We start from the raw sequence: 14,374 nt of genomic DNA, 5'->3' as shown, positions 1-14,374 counted from the left end.
GACACGGCGATGCAATCGCAGTGTGAAAGCGGCTCACTCAAACAGGTGCTCGGAGTCGGGATGGCTTTGTGTGGCTTTGTGGATTGCATTCGATTCAAGATGTGATGATGCAACGTGACCAGAAATGAAATTGCGAAAAAATAACAAGACATGAAGCTTGAACGACAAACGATGAGGAAAGCGTGAGCGGGCTTCTTTTCATAAGATGCTGGTGGGAGGCATGCGCTTCGGATTGTTGCAGTCGGAACAGTCTTGTGGATGGGTATCGGTTGCGTCCCAACCTGCGGGAGTTTCGCTGCCGGAGCTGATCGTGCCTTGATCGTCCGTGCGGCGATCCACGTCCTGCGCAGCCTGCTTCTCTCTCTCGATCGAATCGTCGTGGTCAATCATCTTTTCCTCGTCGACAGGCTGGTTGTCTCCACCCGAAGCGGCTTGACGAGCGGCACGTACAGCCCTTCTCGCAGCGCGTCGTTGCTGCTTTTCCTCTTCGTGCGCGTAGAATTTCGCCGCCTCCTGTTCTTCCGCCTCCAACGCCATCGCTGCTCGACTATGTTTCCTGATACGTTCGCCGTATCTGAGCAGCACGAATGGCACGACACCAAGCAGAGCGGCGATGCACGCCAACAGCGTAGATGCGTACTTGGGAGTGAGTTGAGTGTACATCTGCTGCGAAAATAGAGGGAAGGTCGAGGCAAAACAGTTACGCAAGAAGCTCTGGGCAGCCAGCGAAGACGAAGCATATCGTTCGTAACAATCCGCAAGATAGCTAAAAACTGCCTGATACACAGGAAAAAGACCGGCGTTGAAGACAATCAAACCAATGATGGGCGCGGCGGGAGAGATGCCGGATCGGCCAGTCCATGCAAAGATGAAGAGACCGACGGGAGCGAGGATGGCACCGGCAGAGGCGTAGTAGAGACGAGCTTCCGGAGGAGGCTTACCGCCGTGCTTGCGAGCTGTGGCTGCATACAGCTTCTCTTGGTGGAAATTGGCAACGTAGCCGATCAGACCACCGACAGCAATGGTGAGCAGAGCCATGTGCTGCTGTTCCGAGTTCCAGCCGTAAGTGGCAAAGACGATGGGAATGGCCTCGAGAGAGATGAAGATGATGCCCCACAGGAAGCCGATCCAGAGGGCAAAGCTGGTGACGATTGGTTCGAAAAGGAGATACTGCATGGGCCGAACGAGCGAGATTTTGACCATGACGAAGAACGACTGCCTCTCGTCGTCGGCTCTGCACTTGTGAAGACGACCGGTCTCCTTGGTGAGCTTCTTGGCGCGTCTGGAGAGCAGGACCGGTCCTCTCGTCTCTTTAAGAATGAGGAACATGAGAGCGTAGGTCAGAAGCGCGAGGCCACCTTGCCACCAAAACATGATGCGCCAGCCTGCTCGGTTGACGGTAACCGAGGAGATGTACGGTGAGATACCTTGCGCCATGTAGACCGCGATAGAGTAGAGCGACATGGGGAAGCCTCGTTCGTTGGCATGAAAGACGTCCGAGACACTCCCGGCGACCAGAGAGTTGCCGACCGAAGCCGCCATACCCTGGAACCATCTTACCACGATGATGGTGGTGATGTTCTTTGCGAGCGCCTGGGGAATGTAGAGCACGGTGAAGAAGAAGACCGCAGTGAGGTAGATGGGGCTTCGTCCGTATACCTCGCTGAGCGGCGCAAGGATGAGGGGCGTGATGGCGACAGCAAAGAGGAAGACCGTGTTGCCGACGAGATAGACGAGCTGCGTGGTGCCCAGATCGAGCGAGGCTTGGTACGAGGCAGACGGGTAGCCGCAACCGTTGAAAGCGGTGCAGGCTGTGAAGAGGAAGCATACAGAGACGAGGAGCCATCTTCTAGATTTTGGCCAATTGAAAGGGTTCTCTGGGTCGTCGGCAGCCCAGTCGATGTACACTGCGTCCGGATCCTCCGACTTTGTGAGGGTGAGGGCGAGTGCAGAAGCTGGATAGTGAGGATCGACACATCGATGCACGGAAGATACGCGCGAAGACGCACGCTGCAACTCGGCCGGCCTGTTGGCGGCGTCGAGGTAAGATACAGAGCGATTCGACGCTGAACGAGGTCGGCCGTTGCTAGCTTTGTCCTTACCATCGCTGACCTGCTGGATCTTGGAACGCGAGTCTGCCCTAGAAAGACGCGATGTCAATGGCTGCAACACATTGGTGGTCGGGAGCGGGCCAGGTAGATCCCCATGCTCCTCGTGGTCGGTGGAAGAGTGAAGCGACGCGGCCGAAGAAGTCGTATCATTGTGAGGCTTCTTCTTAGGCTCGTTCGAGTCAGAGGATGAGAGCTTGCTTTGCGGATCCAAGTGGGTTTCTGTTGTAGCAGATGAAGTGGGCGCGCTCAACGAGTGGGACGAATTGTTGCGCGATTGTGCCCGAGAAGCCGACGGGGTCTGTAGGGAAAGAGGGGGTTGGTCCGCGCCGTGGTAAGCTGGCGGATGGTGCGGACCATGCTGACTGTTGTTCCTGTTCGTGGAGGTCATGTTGATGGTGATGGTAAGGTTGATATGTGCTGGTGCATGTCAAGCCAGATGCGGTCGTTGGACGAGGAGGATCGGGTTTGGTGCAAGGTGGGGGAAATCCGGTTTTATCGCGCCTGTTGTACACAATCCAAGTCCGTGACAATACGCGAAGACAGAACAGATGAGTACGAATCCGATGGAGAGAAGAAGCATTGAGTCCGGCCTTGATTGACGGTGTGGGAGAGAGAAGATACGGGAGGGAAGTAGGTTACGATGGGATGTGACTAGGAAGGCCGAAGGTGATGTCGAGAGCGGGCAGCCTCTGCGCTATATCAGAGCCTCTTAGGCAGAAAGAAAATCCGGCAAATAAACCAAAAATTCGCTCGGCCTTGTTTGACATCGCCAAAGCCGTAAGGCGCGGTAGTTTAGTCGGCGCAGCCGTTCGTTAATCATCGTCGAGAAATGCAAAGCCGACCAAATGACCGAGCCAACGCCACGCCAGAACACCGTGTTTGATCGGCGTGGGCGACTGCCTTCTATTGGCATATCACCGTCACGACACGCCAGGGGCTCAACATGCTCGACTCCGTTGGGTTATCATGTGCTTACAGCACACTCACCGTCAGGAGCGTGCACGTTGAGCCTGAGATTACCCGGTCCACTGCAACCACTTCGTCAACTCTGTCGACTACGCCGCCATCGTGCCCATCGCTCCCACCGGCGGTGCTTTTAGAGCTTGCATCACGAAGGTCTGTCACATTGTTCGAATGTGTGTGAGCGAGATTGGCTTCGTCGCAACAGGGGCATGACCCTCGCTCACGCAGCCGAGCCCCTTCGATGATAGCATGCTGTTCGGCTGAATGACCGCGTCCGCTGCTGTTCGGTCCTTTGACCGGGATCAGCATTTCCGTTTCCTGGAAAATGAGCGCGAAGTGGGCAGAAGGGCAAGTCTGCAGGTGCCGCAAAATTGGCTGACACCTAAGTCCGACAATTACACCGGAATCGGACGATCTGAAATCAAATCGGGCCTGATCACACAGCATACTCAAGTTTCTGAGCGTCACCTCATGATCCTAGCTCAGACTTCATCGAACAGAGAATGAATTGATGGTTCTTCTCAGCCAAGGTTACATCCAGATATCACTACGACGAATAGTTTGCTACATTGCTTGAACTAGTTTAGGCTGCCGACGGCTCATACGCAGGCAAAGAGTTCTCGTCCAGTTCTTCTTGTTGCCTCTTCTGCCACAGCGTCCTTGCTTTGTCGACGGCATCGCGGAAAGCTATGCCGCCGGCTTCCATGAACCAAAGCTTGAGCTTGCCGACCGGATGAGCTTCTTCGCCAGGCCGTCGCTCCGGTAGTCCACCTTGCGCAACCGAGTAGACGTCTGCTTGGAGGTACGGCGCGGTGAAGATGGGGATGGTGTACTTGCTCGAGTGGAAATGGTCAAGAGGCACCGAGAGCGAGTTGAGATTGGACGATGCTACAAGCTCTCCGGAAGGTAGTTGAGGCTGGCGAATGAAAACAAACTGTACAAATGCAGCATTTGCGGTGACATCAAGGCATAGGGTCAGACGGGCTTTGTTGGGATGGACCATTTGAACAAAGGTGAGCACTCACACGATGGGACGAGATCAGCGCATCGCCTTCGGCCTTGTACGTGACACCGAGAGACGCATATTCGAGCCTGTAATCGTAGCCAGGAGCACCAAGGTGAGTCTCGAGATTGTCAGCGAAGCGATCTCGTCTGAGCCTCAAGAAAGCGCTATGCACTCACTGCAACGATGCCTTGCGCACCTGGCATAGCACCTCTTCCTGTGGAAGCGGTAGTGGTTTGCGACCGCTCTGGTCCAGCATGACCCAATTCAGCGCCATTGCTAGGCTTTGACTGCCTCAGGTCGAGGCGAGCTGACTCTGAAGAGCGTTCGTAGGGGGACCGCTTTTGCTCGCTCGTTCGGACGGCAGACCGAAAAGCGATGTGAGGACCACAGTCAGATAGCGAGCAATGGCAGCGCACGTGCCAGTCCTGCACCACTTTGATGTGGCCTTTAGCGCTGCTCGGCAGCTGTCAGAAGGAGTTACAATCCGTGTCACACCCAGCGCAATTCTTTGTCGTCCGACCCAGGAGTCGAGTCAAATCGAGTACGCTAACTTAGCCTGGAAACCAGGTCGCAGAAGCTTGCGGACCGTGGCGGCTCAGAAGCGGAAGGTCCGCTGGCTTTGATGCACTGGTTCAGCTTGTAGACAGCACCGAGCTATCGGGACTGCCGATTAGGTTGCTGCCGAAGCGAGCCCAAAGCTGTTGGTTTGGCTTGGGTTGAGATTGCGATGGTCTGCGACCAGGTGGATGAAGCTCAGCTTTTGGCTTGGACTGAACCCCAATGCTCTCTGTCGCTGTTCCACCCCACAAAGGCGGGCGAAAGACCGCAGGAATCAGCATCGTCGATCCGTGAAAGCGCGGCCTTTGATTTCTTTCAATTTCCTTTGCCTCTCGCTATCAAATATAGATTTGAAATCGACGCCCAGGGCTGAAAGCCAAAAAGCAGAACGGCAGCCTGCATGGTGACCGCAAAAAGCCAAAGTGGAGACAAGCTCGCCTGAAATTGCGAGGCACCAGCCCAGCAGCATTTTCGCCGTGTTGCGACTGCTCGCTTCTCAGCGACGCTTTCAAACGCCTTTTTGGTTGAATGCAACTTGCGGGGTTGGCCTGCAACCGTTGGTATCGGCTTGGTCCCACCGTGACACAGAAACGTCTGTACAGAGACCAAGAAAGAACAAGAGGACGCTTGCCGTTGCACTCTAGTCACCACCAGCCCGCTTCTTTTGTTCCTACCCGTCCTCATTTCCTGACCCCACCTTCATCAGCGTTCATATCCCGCTCCTTCTCGAATCGGCTTCGCTCATCTTTTGAGCAGAAAGCATCCGAAAAGTCTCCGAATCGGTATCAGGCAGCTAGAGCCTCCTTGCTGTAGTCAACTTTCTAGAAGAGGGCACCGAGCATCTCCATCTGCCTTTTGCTTGCTGTGTCTCGCAACTGTCAACCATGGCCGCCATCGCAAAAGCTGCAGCCAGCTTGGCCGCCGTCGCCTACCTCGATGCCAAGCACGGCATGTCGAACGATCTCACGCTCGGTCGCGGAGCATCCGGCGGCGAGATCCGACACAAAATCCGCAAGTGGCGCAACAAGCTCTCGATCTACGAATATTTCGACTATCAAGCCACCAAACGGCCCGATGCCGTCGCATACGTCTACCTCGGCAAGAACTTCACCTGGGGCGAAGTAGCCAAAGACGTCCATCGTCTCGCCAACTACCTCTTGTCCCGAGGTTACAAAGCAGGCGATCGCGTGGCCATTTTCATGGGCAATTCGGTGGCCATCCTGGAGTGGTACTTTGCATGCATGTGCATCAATGTGATCCCTGCCTTTATCAACAATTCGTTGACCGACAAGGGCTTGGTCCATTGTGTCACGGTTGCACGTGCCAAGTTGCTCGTGTACGAGCCCTACCTGGAGGGCGCGGTGTCGGACGTCCAGGATCAGCTGCTTGAAAGCTCGCAGCTTGAGGGCTTCTTGCGATACGACGACGGAGTCACGCCGGTCGACGGCGATACCGAGAAAGCGCCCATCGAGGTCGCAAAGCCGCTCGCCAAAAAGATCGAATTTGGTCCCTCAGAGCTGCTCAAGTACTCGGCCAAGCGTGTCCCGGACAAGTACCGAAAGGACATCGAAGAGTCGAGCACCGCTGCCCTCATCTATACCAGTGGTACCACCGGCTTGCCCAAGGCAGCGCTCTGCTCTCACGGTCGTATGGGAACCGCCTGCAGCGTCTGGCCCATCTTCAACGGCTTCACTGCCAAGGACAGGATCTACACGCCCATGCCTCTCTACCACTCTTCGGCGCTCTTCCTGTGCATCTGCGCCTGCCTCTGCTCCGGAAGTACCGTCATCATCGGGCGCAAGTTCTCTGCGCGCAAGTACTGGGACGAGGTGCGCAAGTACGACGCCACCGTAGTGCAGTACATCGGTGAGATTGCGCGATACCTGCTCGCCGTACCACCTTCTCCGCTCGACAAGCAGCACAACGTTCGCATGGCCTACGGAAACGGTATGCGACCCGATGTGTGGGAGAAGTTCCGCGAGCGATACGGCGTCCGCACCATCTCCGAGTTCTTTGCATCCTCCGAAGGAAACGGTGCGCTGCTCAACTACAACACGGGACCCTTTGGAGCTGGTGCAGTCGGTCGAATGGGTACGCTGGCATCCAAGTTGCGACCCGACTTCAAGATCATCCGCGTCGACGCCATCACTGAAGACATTTACCGCGATCCAAAGACGGGCATGTGCATCGAGTGCGGACCGAACGAACCGGGAGAGTTTGTCATGCGCATCGGCAACACTTCCATCTCCAAGTTCCAAGGGTATGCCGACAACCCGGAAGCCACCAGCAAGAAGATCCTGAAGGATGCGCTCAAGAAGGGAGATGCTTGGTTCAGGAGTGGTGATCTGATGAGCAAGGATGCCGATGGTTTCTTCTACTTTGGTGACAGGATGGGCGATACGTTCCGATGGAGGAGCGAGAACGTCTCTACCACGGAGGTGGCGAATGCCCTCGGTCAACTGGTCGGAGAAGCCAACGTGTACGGTGTCCTGGTACCCCAGCACGATGGACGAGCCGGTTGTGCAGCCATTCCTGCAGACGACGCAGCTCGGGTCGACTGGAAGATGCTCGCCGCGGTAGCGCGTAAGAGTCTCCCCAAGTACGCCGTACCCCTCTTCATCCGTGTCGTGCCTACCATGGAGCAGACCGGAACCGTCAAACAGCAAAAGGTGCAGCTCCGAAACCAAGGTATCGAACACGACAAGTGCGGAAGCGATCAGCTTTACTGGTTGCCCCCCAACGCCGATGGCTACCAACCCTTCCTGCCGCAGCACTTGAAAGAGATTCAGGCAGGCAAGGTTCGTCTTTAGAGGAAAAAGCATTGGAAATTCTCAGATCTCGTTGTTTGGTTCAAAATTCTCGAGTGTGTTGCGTGATTTGTGACGGGTGACATTGCATGTGATGTATGGAACGGCTGTTAGGCGGACTCACCGCCGCCGATAAAGTTCTGAACCAGACGTTCGATCTCCGCTTCCGAGGCATCGGGACGCATACGACGAGCCATCTGTCTAGCTTGCTGTCGAACGTTTTCCAGATCCTGTTCGTCTTCCTTGCGCTCCTTCTTGATCTCGGCGTTTTCAGCCTCGGTGAGTTCGGTGACGTCCTTTGCGACGCTGGGCACGGGACTCTTTGCCTCGCTGCGTGGCGCCGGTGCCGGTGCTGGGACGGGGCTGCTGGTCAGGTTCGGGTCGATCTGTCCGGCTGCATCGTCGGCCATCATGGCTGGGTCGAGAGGCAAGTAGGTGGAGGCATTTGCAGAAGGGTCCGCCTTGGCCGATGCGTACGTCGGCATGGTGGGAGGTGCTCCCCGGTGTCCATTGACGTCCGGGTGTGATGACGAGCTGCGACCCACGTGGTACGGTGGGACCTTGTCGGTTGCCGAATGAAGGCCGTGCGTCGAACCGGAGGCGGGATATGCACTCGGCACCGCCGAGGCGTTTGCGGGACTTCGAGCGTAGGTGGGCATGACCTCACGCGGCACATTCGATCGCATGGCCGGCGAGGCACCCTGTGCACCCGGAGCAGACGACGGAGCAGCTGCTGCTGCAGGCGGTGCAGCGGGTGAACGCATCGAATCGCCGAAGCGCGCTTCCCGACCTTCACGCACGTTGTGGGGATCCGTCTCACGCTCGCGTTCGCGCTCGTAGTCGCGGTCATTGCCAAGCCTCTGAGACGGAATCATGGCGGGTGACCTCATACTAATTCGGCCGTTCGACGGCACCACCGGTGGATCGCGTCGCTGGGCTCCGTAGTGTCCTTCATCGCGGCCGTAGGCGCTGCGAGGATACATGCGGTCGTCCAACTCGCTGCCGTAGCCAGAGGCTTGAGCAGCACGCTCCGCTCTGGCGCTGTGGCGCTCGAGAGCAGCTGAGATGACGCGTGTCCCCTCGGGATCGCCGGCATGCAGACGGATCGCTTCGCCCAGAGAGACTTCGATGATGTTGCCAGCTGAATCCCGTACCGGGTGGATGAGCGTGCGGCCGTTCCAGGCAATGTAGAATCGCATCAGCATCGCATCGGTGATGCCGCGACGGTAGAGGTTGTCCATGCCTTCGGCGTGTCTTCGGCGTGCCGACTGCGCCCAGTCGAAGCTGGCGCTGCCGGGCGACGGGTCGACCTTGGCATCCCAGGGAGGAGGCGAGTCCGCTGCGAACAATTCGTCGTTCCTCGCCGACTTGGACGCAGGCGTCTCGGCCACTGACGTCGAAGCAGGCACGATACCGCGTGCTGCCTCGCTCGGGACAGGAGGTGGTGCGTAAGGAAGGGCGCCGCTGTCCTTGGCTGGAGTAGAGTCCGACCGACCGAGGGAGGGTCGTGCCTTGGTGGGAGTGTCCGATTCGAGACGGGCACGCTTCGTGATCTGCGAGTGCACCTCTTCCGCATGAATCGCCGGCGTGAACTTCTCGAGATGCAGGACGATACGTTTGTTTTCCGGGCTGCTCCACGACTGAATCTTGCTGACGGGCTTCTCGAGCGATCGCAGCGTGGCACGAATGTCGAGCCACAGATCTGGATCGGTGACGCCAATGTCCTTGACCCGTACCTCCGCTTGAGGGTACTTGCGCTCGGCCTTGATGCAGCACATTGGGCAGATCCAGGGCTCATTGCCGAGATTCGGCGGGTCATCGAGGCGCACACAGTTGGTGTGGAACCACAGCATGCACTTGTCGCAAGCAATCATGCGACCGCTCTCGGGCTCGTGGCAAAGACAGTAGATCGGCTGACGATCTCGGTACGCGCCGATGCCGATCTCCTCGCGGAAGACGAGCTTGGCACGCTTGCCTCGCTTTGCTTTGCGCTTGCGGTCGTCGCGGATGGCGGGAGAGCCAGAGTCGCGATCAGCGGGTGCAGGAGCACGAGATGAGCTCGGCAAGGGCGCCGCTGTCTCGTCAGAGCGCGATGGAGTCTGCGCCTTGGCACGTTCCATATGCATCGAAGATCCGCCTTCGCCCTGCTGAGGACCGAGAGCAAGCAGATTTTCGCTGATGAGATCGAGCATGTTGACTTTCTCCGGGCCCAAAACATCGACGGGGCAGCCAATGGCTCGACGCAGCCAGTGAGCGAGGATGGCTTGCTTCTGGTCCCTGCGCATGAGCGAGAGGGTCTTGATCATGCGCTTTGCTGCTGTCTCGAAGCGCTTGGCCTTTGCAACCACTTCCTCGATAGCGTCCCACTCAAGCGGCAGGAACTTGAAATGGTCCCGTCGATGGTCTTGATCGTACACGAGCTTGGACAGATCAGTGATGCTAATTGCTTTGCGACTCTTAAGGAAAGGAGCGTTGCCGTACCATGGGCAGAACTGACAGATCCATCCATCTTCGGCGCGCGATACCTCGGACGAACGCACTTTGATGCACGAAAGGTGGTAGCGCACTTGACAGCGAGAGCACTCCGCTCCGGTCGACGAAGGAATGGAGATCGGGACCGAGCTTCGACAGATGCAGTTGCGTACGTGAGGTCTGTACTGGTCGTCGGCAGGATCAGTTGCATTCTCGACTCGCTCCACCAGCTTGTCGAGTTCGCCATCGCGGTCTGCGTCAGTGAGCCGACGCGATCCGCTGGCGACGGTCTGCATGATCTGGTTGAATGTCGCTCGCCAGGCGTCGTAGACCTCGACCGCCTTCTGAACGTCTTGCGCGTACTCGAGATCGAGTTTGTTGGACTTGACGGCGCGAAGCACGCGGCGGGCGTCGGGGAGCAGAGCCATGCGCTCAGCGGCTTCGCTGTTCTCCGAGATCGAGATCATGGATAGATCGCCATCCGCATCGGCTGCAGATGGAACTTGGGCTCCGGCGTGCAAGCTCTTGTACAATGTCTGGAAGGTCTTTTGCAGCTCCTTGGCCTTGGAGAGTGCGTCACTGACGTCTTGCGCAACTTCCAGCACGACAGGCACATCGGTTGAAGCCTCTGAAAGCTCTTCTAGCACACCAACGGTGATGGGCGTGGAACCCGCGAGCGCTTCTCTCGCACGCTCGGTCCAGCGCTGGCCAGCTTCGCGTCTTTGTTCGAGGTCCTTGCGCAGCTCGTGGTCGTTGAGGCCACAGCTATCGGCGCGCTCCAGGAATTCCTGGACCTCGTGATAATAGAGATACGTATCGCGAGATTCTGTCACCTCTTGGATCCACTTGCGGCGTTCGACGTAGTCGGAAAGCTCCTTGATCTGAGGTGCATCAACGTTGAGCGAGCTGCCGAGCGACAGGACACTTTCGCAGTCCTTGAGGTTTGCCTCGGGCTCTTGCCGCAAGACCTCGGTGCATCGGCCGATAAATTCCTCCAACTCCTGCACCATCGAACGGAGAGATGCGATCTCAGGCGCGTCAAAGTGCAGGCTGTCGAGCTCTTCGATCAACGCATACAGCGCTTCGGGACTGCGATCGCTGGTCACGTCGACGTCGTCGGCGGAAGTGTCCATGCTGTACCTTCTGTTGACGCTGTCGTCAGCGCCTGCCCCGCCCTTGGATCGTCGACCTCTCGCACCAGGAACAACTGCAGTCTCGCCGCGTCGCTTGTGGAGCTTGCGGACCAAAAAGACGTTGGCTCGCTCGACCCACGAGTTGGCGCAAGCGACAAAGATCTTGAGATCCTCCAACGGCTCCAGCGAGAAAGCGATCTTTTCGCCTTCGTGCACCAGCGACCTCAGCGTCTTGAGAGGAGGATTGGGACCGAGCGCAAGGGTCTTCTTGAGTCGCTGGATCCAGTTGCGTGGTACAGCAGCCTTCTCGCAAACTTTGGCAAGGATCGAGCGAAGCGCATCGTCCGAGAAGCGCAACTTCAAGGTCCACTTGACGGGAGCGTTCGCGTTGCACACCTCAAAGCCGTGATCCAGGCAGGCGACGCCGTCCGTTTTGGGACTGGTCAATTGGCCTAGATAGGAGAAGAGCGTGCAGTGGGTGCAAATGTACTGGCTCTCGGCAACGTCTTCGTCGTAGACCTCTTCCTTGAGGTCCGGGATGATCTCACGCAGTGCGTTGCGCTTGGCGATCTCGCGGTCGACCATTTCTTGCATGGCTGCCTCCAGCCACACGGCCGTCTCGATGGTCTGGCTCTGCTGCGAGACCGTGATGAGCAGCTGGTCGTGAGAGAATACGGCGGGTTTGCGGAAATGCTGATATCTGCGGACGGATTCGAGATCGTCAAAGATCCAGTCCGGAAGGGCAAAGTTGACAGCTTCGTTGAGGTTGAGACCGTGATTGAAGCCGCTGTGATAGGCCTTGGGGAACGTGACGACGAACTCGTTGGCACGTTGATCGCAGGCTACGACGCGAACGCCCTCCTTTTTGAGCTTCTCCGGGCTCATCATGGTGGTGAGATGGAAGAGCAGGTCCGGAAGCGTTTCGAACAGATCGGGCGCCGCTTTGCGCATGGCGTTCTCAAACTTCTCGGCGTCCTCGCCCGGAATGCCGTACCATGTTTTTGTCTCGCCCCAGTGCTGGTAGTTGATCGAGTAGGTGAAGTGGTCCTCGTTGTGCCAGCAGAAGGTGGAGAAGATCATACCGACGTAAATCCAAGGCACGGTCATGCCAGAGATGTCAGACTTGATGTACTGCAGCAGCGAGCCGGGCAGGATGGGCAGGTTGTTAAGGTTCCACTTGTCGCGCGAGTACGGGCTCAACGGGTGAGTCTCTTGCGTCGGAAGGGCGCTGCCATGCGTGGTCGAGTGCACGTCGGCTCCGTATTCGACCTCGACCTCCTCTTGCTGGCTGTGGACCAGTCTCCAAAACTCGCGCTCCACGTCATCCTCGGACACGACGAGATCTGTGCCATGAATGCGGCGAGCAAGACCATTCGTAACTGAGCCGGGTTCGGACGCCGTCGTGCCCTCGGACTCGGGATTCCAAAGCCGTTCTTGATGCTTGGACCACCAGTCGCGCTTGAAGGCTTCGGCCCGCTGCCAAAAGGTGTAGAGGCTGTGAGTTTCACCGTCATCGAAGCCAAAATCGTGGCCGGTGCCAACGAGGCACGGAGGGCAGAACCACTGCGATTTGGGGACCGAGGTGAGCGCAGGCTGCAGACAGTACATGTGGTAGCCACGGTTGCACTCGTCGCAGAGCAGCATGCTGGGGCCATCCTCACCTCGAAGGCAGATCTCGCACATCTGCTCCTCTTGACCGTTGGCAGCTTGCACGCGCACATGTGAGTCGATTTCGACGTGAGGGCTGACGCCTTTCCTGCGTCTGGAAGTCAGCGATGTAGCAGGGCTGGAGGCTAGCTGCAGTGGGTTGCGCGAGGACGATGCGGGAGTATTCGCCGCCTCCGACTTCTTGCGTGCGCTGCGACGTGTGCTCGCCACGGCCGATGGGCTCTGAGCTGCCAATTCAATTACAGGCGTAGCGTTGGCGAGCGCCTCGGCAGCACCGGCAGCAGTAAAGGGTTCGGGCGTCTTGGCGTGGGCACCGACATCGCCATTGATGGAAGCGTCGAGGCCAGGCGACATTGAGGCGTGCGTGACCCCATTCTCTTGCGGTTCCGTGGATGCGGAATCGCCCATGGTGGCATTCTGGGCCAATTGTGGACTCACAGACGTGCCGTTGGCGCGAGACTGCTCCTTGGCTGTTGCCAAAAATTCTTCGAAGGGCAAGATGATGCGGGTGTAGGCAGCTTTGACCTGTGTGGAAAGCTGACCGCTGTCCTTGTCACTGTACCCGATCTTGCGCGTGACCTCCGACCACTTGCGACCGCGGCAGACGGAATCGAAGCCACCCGAGCTGGAAACGACGAGTTTGAGCTGGTACAGATCGACGGAGCGGCCGTCGATGACGGGGACGTTCACGCGCTTGCGGCCTTGCTGCGCATGGAACTTTTGGAGTTGCTCCTGGTAGTTCTGCGAAGCGCGAGCATCGGCGCTCAGCGAGTTGAGTCGCTGAACGCGAGTGCGGAAGCGGAAAGTCTGCTCGTCGAGCACGCACTCCGGGTTCCAGCCCTCGGGAGGGACGATCTTGACGATACCGTACGCCTTGCCGTTGCCACCGTGGGGGTCTGCGATCCACGAAATGTACTTCATGGGATCTGCAAACTCTTCCGACGTTGGATAGAAGGTCGGCGCCTCATCAAGCTCAAAGAGCCTCGGACGCAACCTCGGTGGTGGATCGTGTGGTGTGCTCGAGTGCACGGGGATGGCAGGCTGTGCCGAGGTAGACGCGGAGGCGGAATCGAAATGCGAGTTGGTGGACGCAGATGTTGTGTCGAAGATCAGAGACGGAAAGGGCTGGTGCTGGAGCATTTTGCGTGCCGGGTGAGCTGCCGGATTGCCGGGCACGGCGGTGAGGCCACTTTGAGTCGAGGCAGCAGCGGCGGCAGCCGCAGCCGATGACGATGACTGACCATCGAGCGGAGACGTTTCTTTGGCCGTGATGGCGGTCATAGCATCTGCTTTGCTCTTGCGACCGAGTCTCTTGGCGGCGGTACTGGCGCCTTTGTTGAGTTCCGACTCGCCGTCGTCAGACTCTTCGTCGCTGTCGCCTCCAGCGCTGGGGCCGAACTCGCGAGACGAGACGAGGATGGGGTCTACACGTCTTGGTCGACCCGGCGACTTGGACGGGCTTGAGGGCGCGGCTGATTTTGTTGGAGAGGAAAGGGGCGAGTCGAACTGAGACGGTGTGGATAGCAGGGCGGATGCGCTCGACGAGGACGCCGGCTCCATCTTGATGGGCTCATGGCCATTGACGGATTTGACGACGATACGCTGAGGAGTGTCGCTCGAGCCGGAGGGCTGCGAGCCCGTCTTTGCTGGGGTCAT

The 14,374-nt window shown here is 58.0% G+C and overlaps 4 protein-coding genes across 4 annotated transcripts; 1 reads left to right on the top strand and 3 right to left on the bottom strand.

The window, feature by feature from the left end:
• Nucleotides 1-198: 198 nt before the first annotated feature.
• On the bottom strand, nt 199-2,499 carry PHSY_001689 (transporter; the record flags this gene model as incomplete). Its single annotated transcript, XM_012332317.1, has 1 exon — nt 199-2,499. The coding sequence occupies one exon, from the start codon at nt 2,497-2,499 to the stop codon at nt 199-201; it is 2,301 nt and encodes a 766-aa protein (XP_012187707.1).
• A 1,158-nt stretch (nt 2,500-3,657) lies between these two features.
• PHSY_001688 (hypothetical protein) lies at nt 3,658-5,341 on the bottom strand (the record flags this gene model as incomplete). Its single annotated transcript, XM_012332316.1, has 4 exons — nt 3,658-4,008; nt 4,257-4,544; nt 5,094-5,232; nt 5,313-5,341. The coding sequence occupies 4 exons, from the start codon at nt 5,339-5,341 to the stop codon at nt 3,658-3,660; spliced, it is 807 nt and encodes a 268-aa protein (XP_012187706.1).
• A 181-nt stretch (nt 5,342-5,522) lies between these two features.
• Nucleotides 5,523-7,448, top strand: PHSY_001687 (fatty acid transporter protein; the record flags this gene model as incomplete). The annotated part of the gene is made up of 1 exon (XM_012332315.1): nt 5,523-7,448. One exon carries the CDS (start codon nt 5,523-5,525, stop codon nt 7,446-7,448), a length of 1,926 nt encoding a protein of 641 aa, XP_012187705.1.
• A 107-nt stretch (nt 7,449-7,555) lies between these two features.
• Nucleotides 7,556-14,374, bottom strand: PHSY_001686 (potential transcription factor; the record flags this gene model as incomplete). Its single annotated transcript, XM_012332314.1, has 1 exon — nt 7,556-14,374. One exon carries the CDS (start codon nt 14,372-14,374, stop codon nt 7,556-7,558), a length of 6,819 nt encoding a protein of 2,272 aa, XP_012187704.1.

Source organism: Pseudozyma hubeiensis (assembly GCF_000403515.1).
Source record: "Pseudozyma hubeiensis SY62 DNA, scaffold: PHS19, whole genome shotgun sequence".
In the NCBI taxonomy this organism is placed as follows: domain Eukaryota; kingdom Fungi; phylum Basidiomycota; class Ustilaginomycetes; order Ustilaginales; family Ustilaginaceae; genus Pseudozyma; species Pseudozyma hubeiensis.
Note: the sequence above shows the minus strand (reverse complement) of the source record. Positions and strands in the feature narration are given on the sequence as shown.